The 15,895-nt window shown below is 42.7% G+C and overlaps 1 protein-coding gene across 6 annotated transcripts in view; it reads right to left on the minus strand.

Annotated features, from left to right (window-relative positions):
• The window catches only part of myo18ab (myosin XVIIIA b), a 98,117-nt gene extending 82,573 nt beyond the window's left edge, over positions 1–15,544 (minus strand). For all 6 annotated transcript variants that reach the window (XM_083549236.1, XM_083549228.1, XM_083549227.1 and 3 more), the window contains exons 1-2: positions 15,392–15,544; positions 10,138–11,259 (exon numbers count right to left, since the gene is read on the minus strand). In XM_083549236.1, coding sequence (XP_083405362.1) covers positions 10,138–11,136 — 999 coding nt within the window. In that variant the 5' untranslated portion in view covers positions 11,137–11,259; positions 15,392–15,544. The remainder of the gene's footprint in view (positions 1–10,137; positions 11,260–15,391) is intronic.
• Positions 15,545–15,895: the final 351 nt, after the last annotated feature.

Raw genomic sequence — 15,895 nt, forward strand, 5'->3', positions numbered from 1 at the left:
CAAAATAATAAGATATCTGTAGGTATCACCTGCGCATCATCTCTCTTGAAGCCTCCTTAATGCTCCGTGATTCCCTTGTACCGGATAGTGGTACATCCTCAAAGATAGCAGAGTTCCTGCAGGTTTCACAAAATCTAATTTAAGGGTTTTGAAAACCTTTGTAAGATTATTACGAATGAAATTTAAGACCTGCATCACAACATCAAAAACACACACAAATACATTATATTAGCAGCCGGACGTATTTTAAGCCAAGTATCGCTGAATTATAGCTGAAAAATAAAATCCGTAATTACGTCTGTGGTACAATCCCTGAGAGATGTGCGCCAATAACAGGAAGCCGATTGGCTGTTGCATCATGGTCTCATTTGTAATGGAAATACAGCGAATTATATTTGAAACAGCGGAAAAAAACTACAGAAACAAACAAACAAAAACATTCCATTTGTGCCACAAACAGATACGAGATTCGCACCAGTAACAGGAATCCGATTGGCTGTTGCATGTCGGTGCCATTTGTAGGCGTAACAGCAAATTATATTTGGACCCACGAAAGAAAGAAAACTACAAAACTACAGAAACTAAAACAAAAACATTCCAAAGTGCTGCAGGAGCATTTCAATGAGCATCAGAGGTTGCTTAACATGGACATTAAGATCTGTTTAATATGATTTAAAACCTAGAACAGCGAATTTACGACTTTTAAAAGCCTTAAAATGTAGTTGTTTTTTTATTGTAGACTTTTTAAGACCCCGTGAAAACCCTGGATGGGAAACGTCTATAGATATTCACACGCTCAGGTAGATTAATCAAGGAGGAATTGTTTAGTTGGGATGCACCTACTGTATCATTTAAACAGAATGACTATCGATCCTTTTCTGAAATTCATGTAAAAATCTAAAAAGTAAATGCTATGTGCAGATTACTGTTACACCACAAAGCCCTCCACTGGGTTTTTTTTCATAATCAGCCAACAATAAAATTCAACAGTTACAGAAAGAAGCAACTGAATAAAGGTTGTATTAGTAGAATACATGTTGATCCTCACATTCTTGACCCCACAGCTTTAGTAGAAAAAAATCCAGAACAGCAGCATGCTCTGTACCAAGTCCAGTCAACAAACAAACATGGATCAAACTGGGCCAGAAGCTGTGGATATTTGAGTGGGTAGAGGAAGAGGCCCAGAGGGAAACAGGCAAACAGAAGGGTCTTTCTCTGCTCTGGAGAGCACTGGTGGTCAGCCACTGCCACTTGACCATGACCTTTATTGCTCCTAAGTGCATGTTTAATAGAAGGTTTTCGTCCTTTTCGTTTTAAGAATGACGTGCAGACTGACAAAATTCCAACTGACAAAAGGGGGATGTCAGACATAACGACGGAAAAGGACACAGGTCCCGGATGGGCAGGGTCTAGCGCAGCAGGCCTTCACGGAGAGCCGAGCGATTTGCCTTTGATGAAAGTGTCTTCCTGACGGGAAGCGCCGCAACACTAACAGACTTCTAGCCATCTCTATTCTCGTCAGCCTCGGTTTTTTCCCCACTGGAGACTTCCCGACTAATTGGGGCCGTGGATGACTGAGAAAACAGGTGTTAAAGTGCTTCACTACCAAGAAAGAATTCACAGAATAAGGAGACGTTTTGGTAGTGCACAAACATGGGTTCTCCACTACGTCTCGATAAACAAGAAGCTCTAGATAAAGGGTAGTGAAGATCATTTAGTACAGTTCTGAACTGTAGAGCAGAAAAGACAGTAGGTATAAACATCATAAACCATTCACTGCATCTTTCAGTGATCAATACGCTCCTCAAATCACGTATCATCTGAAGAATGAAGCGATAAAACGTGTTATTACAGTCTAAAAAAGCGATTAAGCAGAGACATGAATATAATTTGTTGTTCTGTTTCAAACTTTGCTCTCGCTTGTGTCTTAAACTCCACCTCTGCACTTCTTTCTCCAAAGTCCCGGTCAGGAAGTGTCATGTTTGTTCCAAAGCAAATTCCACAAATGCCAGAATAGAAGTTAAGGGAGAAAATGTTTCCCCCATCAGCCACAGAACTAAACAGCATATTAACATTAATCATAAACACACAAAGACCTAATACCAGTCAGGGACACATGCCCAGAAGACGACCTGGAAACAGGACACATGAACAAAAGTAAATCAAGCATTATTCTGTTTGCCACACTGGAGAAACCTTTAAAGTGTCTCTGTAGACCTTTACAGAGATTCTGCAGGTTTCACAACTTCATATTTGAGACTTTTTTAGACTTTTTGAATGATATTCAAGACCTATATCACAACATCAAAAACACACAATCCCTAAATCCTTTTTTTTTTTAAGCAAAGTTTAGCTAAATTTGCATTTCCCTATAGCTGAAAAATGTAATCTTTTAAAAAATTCTCGTGTTGTGCCACAAACGGATACGAGATTCGCGCCAGTAACAGGAATCTGACTGGCTGTTGCATGTCGGTGCCATTTGTAGGCGTAACACAGCAAATTATATTTGGACCCACGAAAGAAAGAAAACTACAAAACTACGGAAACTAAAACAAAAACATTCTAAAGTGCTGCAGGAGTTTTTCGATGAGCATCAGAGGTTGCGTTACATGGACATCGAAAAATTAAGACCCGTTTAAATGATTTAAGACCGAAAACAGCGAATTTAATTAATTTCATTTTGATGTTTAAATTTTAGACTATTATTAATAATTCTATCACAGAGAATTGCATTAACTAGCCAAAAAAAAAGCTCCATTAGAGTCTCGCATAAATGCCAGTGTAAATCAGTTCAAGTGGCAAGTACAGCACAAGCAATTGCTTTTATCTGATTGCCATGCAGGACTTCCTGAGCATGCTCCATTACTTCCTTCATATCACACTCTAAGCTGGCACACCCAGCAAAGCCTTTATTCTTCCCCCCCAAAAATATCACCACTGCGCCAAAGTGGACCCTGGACATTGACACATGAGGCCGGTGTACCATTACAATAGAATCAAGAGTAAATATATAACCAGGAAATATTAATTACTGTACCACATGTCTGTCTTTTATCAAAGAATAAGGATTCTGTAATTGATGTCACTACATTAATACTTTATACCAAATTTATACTTTCTTTTTGTGCTCATTTCTAGAAAGCACCAGGACTGGCATATCACAAAGAATAACCACATTGTCTGCGAGGGCATGCTGGACAGGAGATATGGGCCTGATGATCTGCAGTGGTGGGTTATTTTTCTGCAGGTGGGTTTGGTCTGACCTTCTGTCGAAGCACATGATTGCTCAAAAAGTTTCTGGCAGGATTAGTACAACCTTCTGAGACCAGGCAAAGAGAAAAAGGAGAGGAAAGATTTTTTTTGTTAAGCTCAGAAAAAGGTTTGTTGAAGTTCAGAAAACAGTTCAGACAGATTTGATCAAATGAAAGCCAATTGAATAAGGAGACTTCCTGAATGGAGCTCTCGCTCTTGGGAAGTAAAATTATACTGACTGTGCCAAACACAACAACAGTAACTGTGTGCAGGAGGAAGGTTTAGGGCTAGTGACGTGTGTGTGTGTGTGTGTGTGTGTGTGTGTGTGTGTGTGTGGGTGTATGTGTGTGTGTGTGTGTGTGTGTGTGTGTGTGTGTGAGAATGCAAATTCACACCACATGATATACAGCACTAACAATATGACTGCTAGCCTGTGCAAAAGAGAAGAAGGTGACGTTTGATTCTGACACAGTTAATCTGTGTAATGGGCCAGACGTGGTAACCGAGAACAACCCTGAGTACTATGAAGTACTTGTCAAACACACAGTGATTCACTCTGGATGTAACTGGATTCCACCAGAGCAGAGCCTGGCCTTGACATTTCTGTGACAGAAAGTTTTACAAACAGATGCAAAGATAAAAACTTGGATTAATTCAAATTTGGCTAATTCTGCTCCAACACTCACATTGCTTAGAAGCAATAGAGAATGCAGGAAAAGAGAAAGGGTCTGACGGGAGAAAAAAAGAAAAGCATCCAAATTTGCACTGGACAAAATAGAAAAAAAATATTTTAACATGTCACAGATGGAAGCCCCTCACACCACCCCAACACACACACACACACACCACCCCAACACACACACACACCACCCCAACACACACACACACACACACACACACACACACCACCCCAACACACACCACCCCAACACACACCACCCCAACACAAACACACACACACACACCCACACACCACCCCAACACACACCCACACACCACCCCAACACACACCCACACACCACCCCAACACACACCCACACACCACCCCAACACACACCCACACACCACCCCAACACACACCCACACACCACCCCAACACACACCCACACACCACCCCAACACACACCCACACACCACCCCAACACACACCCACACACCACCCCAACACACACACACACACACACCACCCCAACACACACACACACCACCCCAACACACACACACACCACCCCAACACACACACACACCACCCCAACACACACACACACAAAAAAAGGTGGTATCAAATAGGTACAAGATTCGCTTTGTTTACAAGAAATGAGCAGTGATCATCTTTGGGAAGAGGGCGAAGTCCGCAGGAACCAAATCTGGCAAGTAGGGCGGTGTGGAAGCGAGATCACGTTGTGTCCGGCGAGAAACTCAGGGTGCGAATGTGATCCGAATAGCAGACGTTGTAACGCACGTTGTCAGAATAGCATCAATTGCATTGCTCCCTAAGTGCACAGGACAATGTCTTTTGGCACACTGACTTATGAAGGTCGGTGCTCCCTTTGACTGTGCGTGCAGCCTTGTGCTGCCATCTGTTGGCGTGTTATAAAACTAGACTCGAAACATTCTAATGCCACCTCGCATTAAGACACAGTACCTGCACATATTTAATTAAGGGCACTTTGAAACAGACAAAATGTATTGTGCCCTAAACCAGGGGTCTTTGATTTTCAAGTCAAGGAACTCTTCGGCATAGACATAGAGGAGGGACCACCTGATACAAATAAAAGAACTTTAATGAAATAATTAAATTTTTTCAAAGATTTTATCTTTGATGTTTATTTTATTTTTTTAACAAAAAAATTATTTGCAATTTAACATTAATTAGCAAACCACCATGGACCCATGTCCTAAATGCTTGTCTGCTTTTATAAGTATCTTGGCTTCCGATGTGGAAAATTGCCACGCTGAACCTGTTCCTTTATAATTAGTTCAAATTACATCACAACACTCCCCCCCACCAAAGGCCAATATAAAAATACAACTTAACTCGACACAGAATTGAATTTAGCTCAAAAAGCTCTGGGTTCTGTGAAAAGCACCTCCATGCAAAGCTGATACTTCATCACACACCCGCAATACAGTCGCTACTTCCTGTTCATAATCGGAACACCGACGCCGTTTCCCGAAAAGCACTTCAAAAGTGTTCTGTAAAAAGGTGGGTAACGGTTTCACCTTTTATAAAAGACCGCTCAGCCTTTAGAGCTAAACACGAGCCCCTGTACCTGGAAACTGAATTGGGAAGCATGTCTGCATCTGGCACACATCTGTGGGCAGCTTCTTGTAGTCAGCGTCACAGCGGGTAAGATGGAACGTGTTTACATGGAGCCGGAGAAGCCCAACAGCATGTTGTGCGTCATGTTGCAAATATACACAATAAATCTAAGCCACTCGATCCAGGAATTGGACAAACCAGCAAGAATGCAACAAAGCATCAACTTTATGATTAATACAATCGTTGGGTGAATGCTTAGCAGGGAAATTTTACACAACAATCAATTTCTTTCAGTGCTGCCAAAAGCACATGCTACAGTTTCGCTTTGGAGGCTGGTTCATGAGTAGGATGCCATCAACAGCAATTTGGGGGGGGGGGGGGGGAGAAAAAACATGGACATGCAAATATACTTGGTCTTTGGGAAGCCTCAACTTCAGACTTCCTGAAATTACTCACAGGACATCCTGGTGACATCCGTGGACGAGTGAAAGAATGAAGCGAGAAGGGAGAATGACCTACGGCCTGTTCCTAACTCCCTCCTCCTCTGAGGCATTCCTCGGCTATTCTATGGAGGGAGATTCCTGAACGCTGCTTCCTGCCAACAGCGATCGCTCTTCCACAATTTGCTCTCAAGTACCAGAAATAGTGCGTCCAAACCGTTAAATCTCACCCCCACACACATTTCCAAGTCGTCCGTATTCCAGAGAACAATTAATCCAGCACTCACTTCCTGCTGGCTGTTGGGGAAGGATTCCTGAAGTCCTGAAACGAGAGACCTTTACTCTCCTTAAGAGATCATAAAAATGAAGAAAAACAGTATTTTAAGTAGGCGTAATGATTGCTGCTGTCTAATTGAACTCCTAATAAATTAGAGTGTAAATCAGTCAGAGGAAGAGAAACCAGCCTGGATGGAGAAACTGAGTAATAATATAAGCCCCCATTAAAAGTTTCAATCCAGTGCCAGCGTTTCCTATTTGTCCAGTGTCTGAATAGGGCGATAGATTAAAGTGCTTCAGCTTCTCCTTTTCTTAATTTAGAACCTTGGTATTTGTCTTCCTGGATAAAAGGAACTGAAAATATCTCCCGCTGCTTAATGAGGGCCTCAAATCACACACGTGCCCTCTGTGTCACGCAGGCAAACACGGCCTTCCGACAGGCTCACGGCAGCCCTGCATCAACAGCACACACACACACACACACACACACACACACACACACACACACACACACACACACACACACACACACACACACACACACACACACACACACACACACACCTCCTGTTTGTGATCCGTTATAGTTCCTGTTTTTGATCCTGATCTATTCCTCCACATAATAACATGTTAAGTATATTCAGGAAACCCACTGGGTGAGGTCTAAAAACTTACAGTCTCTTCTTTCTAAACTCATGGGAACAACAGCCATGGAGCATGACAAATGTATAAATATGGTCACTGTTGAATCATTGCAGTTTGTCTATGAAAGACACCTGAGCCAAGTGGGCAAAGCTCGTGAAATAAATAAAAAATAGTAAGAAGAAAAGAATGAACTAAAGGAGAAAGAGCTTCGGTGAGAACTGTGACAAATGGGATTTGCTTTAGAAATGTGTAAAAAAGAAAGTGTTTACCAGTGTAATGTTGTATTTTTTTAAGTCCCATCAGTATCATAGGGCATAAGACTGTCAACTCTCCCACCACACTAATGAGCAGAAACATGTCGAAAAGGCTTAAAGCTGTCGAGTCAAGTGCCTCTTTGTTTGTTGGTTAAACCCAAAATAGAACAATGGAGCAGCTCTGGTATGAAAGGGGGTAGCTAGTGGTCATGTTTTTTTGTTTGTTTTTTTTGCTAGAAAAGCACATTCTCAGTTACTGTTTGTCCACTGGGTTTTAAAATCACATTCTCCAGTTTCTATATCAAGCCTCCAAAAGATCCCATATCTACACATACAGGGTTGTGTGAACACCATGTTCACAAGTCAGAGTTTTCCAGGAATTTCACCCATTCTCAGATACGGAGTCTACACGAACCTCGACCCTCGTTATACAGCGAGCCCGTGAGAGTGATGCGTCACTTAGCGGTAAATACATCACACGTTTGCAAAAACATCCAGGGGACACATATATACGATACAATCACAGACATAAAGCAGCTCGGAGCGGATTGTGTCTTTCACGCTCCGAGGTTCACGATGCTCCCTGCTGCTTCCTTACAGTCTCAAGTTCACATGAATCACGCACACAGTGGAGGCTGCTTTCCTCACACAGGGATATTAATCTTATTTACTGTCACCCGCACATTATGAGGGGGAGTGACGTCTTTCTGTCTGGGCTGTCAGCAGTCTCGGGACGCACTCAATTTGTGCAGCTGCCCCGCGTGTGCTTGTTTCACAATCCACACAAAGACAAAAACAGAGTGATACAACATAGCTACATGTAAATATAAAAACTGTGCACAGCAGTATTTGATTCTTAAAAACTGCATACATAAATAAAGGTTTAAACAATTGGCTTTTATATAACTAGTCCTGGTAGGATATTAGACTAGAGCTGCGTTACATGTAGTGTAGCGAATATAATAATGTCGAATCACATCTCAGAAAATATTTCAGTGAAATTACACTGGCCAAATTACATTTTATTGGTCTGTTTAATAGGAACATCTGAACCTCTGTTTGTTCACGCTATCGTCAAATCAGCCAATCACATCACAGCAGCTCACTGCATACAATCCTGCACAAGTGCTTTATGTTCATATGAGAATGGGGTTATTTTTGGTGACAATTCGTGCTAGAATGGGTAAAAAAAAAAATTAAAAAAAAAACCTTATGGGTAGTTGGAAATCAGACTGGTTTGGTCAATACGACCCAAAATTCAAAACACAATATTCTCCACTGTCCAGCGACATCGATATTATATTGTGATACGAGTAAAAAAAATAAATAAATAAAAAGTTGAATTACATATGTTGCCTTGTAAATTAACTCTGGTCTATTAAAATGTATTTTAAACTTAAATAACTAGAACAAAGCAGCGTAACAGATTTCGTTGTATTTTCCTAATATTTTCTTTCCCGAATAAAAAGAAAAGACACAAGTGTTACAACACATCACCTACCGAAGGACGTGGTTCCATTCAAAGTATGGAGAAAGAATCTTTTAGAAAGTTGATTCAAACTCTGATCCGATACGAGATCCCCAGTGTAAATATTTTAGCCAGTGTTTGAGTAAGCGGTTGGTGCTCTGTTAATCTGGACTGTTATAAAGCTATCTGTGTTTGATAACTAGTGTCTGGCGTTAGACACAGTAAAGGACAAAAAAGTTAAACGTTGAGTCTCGACTCTGTATCGTCATTAATAGTGTTAAAAGGTTTAAAGTGTCGCAGATTGAACAAAACGATATCAATGCAAAATCACAATTCAAGAATTTGTCATTTGTAAGGGTATAGCAAAATCCATATCATGGCACAGCACAATACCGGTATCCTCATTCATACCCATATAGCGCCCACCCCAACTCACAGGAATTCTAAAGTATCCCAAATAACCAGTCTTTACAACCGAAATGAGCAGTAAAGCATTTCAAAACACACTCCTGTCAACTAAGAACAGGACGAGACAGAGGCAGGTGGGCTGAGGCTCCTCAAAACTGGACGGTAAAACAATGGAGAAAAACAACACCCGGTCCAATATTGCATAAACAAACTGGTATTCAGGCGTTCCTATTAAAATGGCCTTCGATTGTATAACACTGACAGACTTCTCTAGTTCTTGCTGTATAAAAATGGGATACTGTAACCTAGTTATTGGCTGGAGTCTCATCCAGGGTGTATTCCTGTCTCCTGGCCCAGTTTTCCTGGGGTAGTCATGACGCAGTTGGATCCACTGCGACACTGATCAGAATCAAGTAGAAACTATTCCATCAATGAATGAATGATTTTTAATCTCGATTCATTTTATAAATCTAAAGACTATCATAAATATACAGAGCTATCGTTAATTCTATTGTTTAACTGTTTATTTTGTACTGTGACAAAATGTACTGTGAAAGGATTTTTATTAGATCCATAATCATGCCTACTGTATAAATGAAAACTATCGCACATATCCTTTTCTTACTTTGGATAATACGCCTTAAACGAGTAGAAAAACTCATGAACTCATGACTTGTGGTAAAATCCACTTTATCATGGTATTACTCACTCCCACCCTCAGACACATTTTACACACAAAAAAAAACAACGTTGTTTTCTATTCTGGATGCCTTTAGATGTGGAGTGACTGTTACACCAGAGCAATAAACCTCCCGAAACACCCCAATTAATTAATCTGAGAGTTTAAGGAAAGAAATGGTGAGGAAGGAAATGAAATTTTGAACCTAAGCTTTTACTCCTACTGCAATGCATACTTGGCCTGTAAAGAAAACACTCATTAGACTGAGGAACAGCGTCCTGCAGAATAATCATTCAGCCTGAAAAGAAATGCATGCAAATACAATACTGGTTAGAGAAGAATACTTGATGTAAAACCAACCTGGAAGAGATTTTCTGGTTATTAGTTAATTACAGCGAGAAGGTAAAGAGAGAGAGAGAGGGGGAGAGAGAGAGAGAAAACAAAGGGCTTACATCTAAGGCGTCGCGGCGTAACCCGTCTGTGTTCCTGAGCCAACAGCGGCTCAGTTCGCTCAGCTCCAGAATGGGCTGCACCTTCAGCCGTACAGAATCCCCCGACTGCCTGATCATCTCCACAATCTCGTCCCTGCTCTTGCTCTCCACGTTTCGGCCGTTAATCTCCACCAGTCGGTCTCCAGGCACCAGCCCCAGCGCCAGGTCCTTAGTCCCGGCACCAGGCTCGGCAAAATGCACCACTCTCCGATACACGCTCCCGTCAGCCGCCCGGTCCAGCATTGTGGTGCGACGCAGAGAAAAGCCAAAGTCGCCCGTGTTGCGGCGCTGCAGCTCCAGCTCACGGATCTCAGGTGTTGGTGGCGGGACCACCGTCGGAAGCCGTAGACTAGCTGGGAAGGTCTTCTCCACCATTTCTGGGATGCGAACTTTCTTCCCGTCGGCTGCCGTCTGCTGCTGGAGGCTATGTTTACGCTCAGGGTCCATCAGCTTGTTCTCGACCTGAGGAGACGGTGCGGCCGAGTTTTGGCCAGATGGAGTGGAACCTTCTGAAGTGCTCTCCTCTTTGCTCCGCTGCGAGAACGAGAAGCGCTTCATGATTTGGCTCATCTGAGAGCTGTGCGATGCCAGCGGGCCGAACTTGGCCGCCCGCTCCCGCACGGAATTGCCGTAGTCTCCCTTCAAATCGTCGCTTGAGCTGGCAGCACTGAGCTGCTCCAAGTCGAGCACCACGCTGCTGCGGTTACTGAACCCGTCAGACTCGATGTCATTGAGCGTGAGCTCCATGCTGCTGGCCACCTTGATGGGAATGGGGTTGGAGATTTCCAGCTTGTTGCGCGAGTCCCGCTTTGAGCTGCGGTTCAGGTTGAAGAAGCCCCTTCTCATACTCATCTCGTCGAGGCTGCGCAGCTCCGCGGCAGACATCCGCTCGCGCTTGTCTTTCTTGTCCTTCTTCCGCCCCGCATCCTTCTCTTTGTCCTTTTTGATCAGGTTGAACATGATTCGGCTCTTACGACAGCAAGTCCCACTCCAGTGGCCCCCTTATAACTTTAAACGTGAGCCTTTTTCCATGCAGAGGCAGGGTGGCTAATGTGAGTCCAGAATGCCTTTAAATCATGTAGCCTGAAAAACACAAAAACTCAATCATTGATCATGAATGAGAAAAAATGTAATCAAATAAAAAGAGGCTTTATAATACTGATGAACTTCAGGGCAGAGTATTAGTTCAGTGGGAAGTTTTTAACAAACACTTTGGTCAGTTTTTTTTTTTGGTTTGGTTTGGTTTCCCCCCCCGAAAGTCACGTGTCTGTGTGTAACAACAATAACAGTCAATAGCCTGAAACAAAGTGTGTATGGTGTAATGGAAAAAGATAACAGCACAAAAAATACAATATCTGATATTATCTCCTCAGTATCCACATAAGTGTGCCTAATAATATTTCATGGTGATTAGCGCACACTATGATTCCCTCCGTTTGATGATCCAGCGTTTCATTACCTGTACGGTTTGGGGTTCACATACAGTGTGGACTCGGGCTGTAGCATGCTAATCAGACCGCACATCGTGAGCAGATCGAATATCAGCTTTGGTTCAACACAACAGTAAAACCGAACAATAAGATTATGCTTCCGATAACATAACGATCGGGAAGAAACTAACAAACACGCGCGGCTTCTGTTCTAGTAGCCACGATCGCTTTTCAAAAACGTGTGAACTTTTAATGACCCAAGACACAGAGATGCGTTTGGGAAGTGCAGCTGTGAATGCTCCACATGTTCCATGCAAATGTTTGACTATAAATCAACGGCGGGTGCAAATGTCCAAATAATGACATCGGAATAAGACACAAATCCATCACGGCGACTGAGACGTTCACGCCATGAGCTTAATGTAATAAACATACTGCATCTATAACAACAGTATTAAGAGGCTAATAATAACATCAGGAGTTCGAGTCTAATAGCTTAAGGTGGACTTGTGAAATCCACAGGGCTTTAAATAGCAGCTTTCACATTTTTACTTTCCCATCAGCAGGAGACCCCAATAGCCAAACAAGGCCTATTAACAAGGGGGAAAAAAAAATTCCTCCTCCAAAGACAGGAAGTCATTCCAGTACAAACGCAAACATGAGGCCATTTTTATAAAAAGTGCTGCTCCTGTGCGTCTACTGTTAAACCATAGACCAACAATACGGGCATTTCTGCTGTCGGCTCTTGTGCTTGTGTTAGAAATATCTAACTTTTTAAAACTCTGACCAGTCTGAAATTCAGTTCACAGCGATACACAAGCTCAACCTATAACGCTGTAGTCCAGTAAATGACCCGGTTGCCAGATTTTGTGACGGTATCCCTTCAGAATGATTTATTACATACATTAGATTAACAATAGGAATTTAGAAATGATGCAAACAACAAAAATGGGGTATTTGATAATACAGTAAATGCATGTCATATGCTCGCAACCTGAGAACAGCATAGTACTAAGTGTTAGTCCATCACAAGTCACTGTATTGGTTTCAATGCGTCTTTAATGAATCTACAAACCTCAGGAATAGTACCGGACTGCTATAAACTATTATTACAAAAGTTATACCTCTAAATAGTAAGTGCTTTGATTGTGTAGAGAGGACTTTCAAACACGTCACTTCCAAATCTCCTACAGGTGTATAACCAAGTTCGGTTCAGGTGTATTACTGAGTTAAGTGTCATCCTTATCGAATATTTCTACAAACCCACTGAACCCTACAGAGTGAAAAACCATAATTCCAGGATAAAACACTCCTTACAGAAATGTTCATCCTAGAATAAAGCTGATCAGTCAGAATTTCCTTATTCAGATTGACACTGAGGAACCAGACAGACAAACAGACAGACAGACAGACAGACAGACAGACAGACAGACAGACAGACAGACAGACAGACAGACAGACACAGACCTTTATTGTCATTGCATAGTACAGATACACAGCAATGAAATGCAGTTTGGCATCTACCAGAAGTGCAAATAGTAGCAATTGTGCAAATAGACAAGTGCACATAAATATGTAGCATATGTTTATATATATGTTAATGCTTTTTGCTGGCATGTTTAAAGATGCCAGCAAAAAGACTTCGTCACCAACGAAACCAGTTTCCCTCATTTCAACCCCCCCCCATTTTTCAACCTGGAGAAAAATAGAAAACTGCTTTATTAGAGAATTCTAATGAATTAAAGATGTTAGTTCCTGTCTGTTTTGCTGATATCGCAGGAGGACATTGCTTGTGCAGTCACAACGGTGTTCAACAACAGAAAACATTACAATTATCTCAAATAACAGTCAGGTTTTGCCAGTAGCGCCTTTTTTTTTTTTTTTTTTTTTTTTTTTTTTTTTGCAGTTACGTTCTTACTCAACCATTTCAATGTCACATTAACAGAAGATCCAGTGGAGATGCATCTGATTCAAGATCTGATTCAAGTCAGGAATCTGACGCAGCACTACAACGTATTAAGCGACGAAAACTCCGAGAACTGACAAAGAACCGCAAGCATGATGGTGCATTCAGAGGTTTTAGACTTTATCGTTCTGAGCAGATTGAACCGATGAGAAGGTGAGTGAGCATCTTCTACATCGCTCTGTTTAGGCAAAAACGAAGCCAGGGCTGGACCTCAATCAGCAAACGGGATTGTGGGTGATTTAGGAAACGGGTTACGGAACGTAAAAAGCAGAGTACCACGACTCTGACGTGTTCCTGGGTCAGGGAGGTTGTTGTAGACAGAAAGCCCACTTGTGATGGATCTGGCAACCCTGTTCCATTATCCAGATGGATATTATTATAATAGTTTTTACAAATAAATACATGTAATTTGATTAAATGTATATAAAAATCTCCATGTAATTGTACTCTAGAAAACCCTAAATTGTGAAAACAAATAATTACTTTACACTTCAGCATCTTTACTGACAGCATGCCTCATTTTGCTACAACACACAGGTCTTCACAGGCTTGACCACCCCACCACACCACCCACCCACACACACACACACACACACACACACACACCACCCCAACACACCCACCACCCCAACACACACACACACACACACACACCACCCCACACCACCCCACACCACCCCACACCACCCCAACACACACACACCACCCCACACCACCCCAACACACACACACACACACACACCACCCCACACCACCCCACACCACCCCAACACACACACACACACACACACACCACCCCACACCACCCCAACACACACACACCACCCCACACCACCCCAACACACACACACCACCCCAACACACACACACACACACACCACATCACCCCACCCCACCACACCACACCACCCCAAACCACACCACACACACACACACACACACACACCACCCCAAACCACACCAACACACACACACACCACCCCAAACCACACCAACACACACACACACACACACACCACCCCAAACCACACCAACACACACACACACACACCACCCCAAACTACACCAACACACACACACCACCCCAAACTACACCAACACACACACACACCACCCCACACCACACCACCCCAACACACACACACACACCACACCAACACACACACACACACACACACCACCCCACACCACACCACCCCAACACACACACACACACACACACACACCACACCAACACACACACACACACACACACACACACACACAACCTAACACCTAACACCTAACCTGCACTCCAGTGCATCTCGTATCTTTTCCTCACACATAATTACTGTGTAACTCAGTCAGTTTGAATGACAGCTCACGGACCAACACTAGACTTTGGGAGCAAATGATATCCAAAAAAAGCTTATAAACAATATCAGCTATTTGAGCAGATATAAAATATATAAAGTGCTACAGTATAAGAGCTTTGGGAGAATGAAGTTAATTAAAGCTAAGTCATGTATGTTATAGTAGCTCCTCAGCTAACAAGAGCCGCAGTGAAAACGCCGCCGCCACACTTTTCCCTTCCCTGTGTTATTATGTAACGCCTGTACACACACGGATAATGTAAGAATTTTAAAAAGAAAAGCATGTATATTTTATTTATCTTATTTTACAGTTAGCTAACAGGCTAACAACAGCGGTGACTAAGACTCCTTTCCTTTCCTTCACCCCCCAACAATATCCATCTGTCCAGCCCAGAAACCCATCACTATACCCCGAGATCTGTCCCAAACACAGCGAGTTTTCCCATTAACTGGACATTTAGACTCACCGTTATCCGTGGAGCGGTGTGTACGGAGACCAGGAGTATGTGTGTGTGTGTGTGTGTGTTTGTGTGTGTGTATCCGCAGAAGGGCGCAGCACTGCATTGGAAAACGGCGGTTGTTGTGTGGATAAGATAAAGGCGGAGGGGCTCGGAGTGGTCCTACAATGGCGCTGCTGTGTGGCGACACCTGCTGGTGGAATCATAGATTATAATAAATAGGGGGGGGAGTCCCTACAAAAATAATTAAACATTGCAATTTTTTGTTTATTTCTATTTTATCGACTTGTTTTCAACATAGCAACCACTAATGAAGCACGCACTAATTCTGCCTTATGGTCAGTACATGTTTATTAGATATCTTCTTCTTTTGGCTGCTCCCATTAGGGGTCGCCACAGCGGATCATCCGTCTCCATTCCACCCTGTCCTCTACATCTGCCTCTTGTACACCAACCACCTGCATCTCTTCCCTCACCACATCCATGAACCTCCTCCTTGGCCTTACTCTTTTC

This window comes from Silurus aristotelis (assembly GCF_946808225.1).
Source record: "Silurus aristotelis genome assembly, chromosome: 8".
Lineage (NCBI taxonomy): Eukaryota > Metazoa > Chordata > Actinopteri > Siluriformes > Siluridae > Silurus > Silurus aristotelis.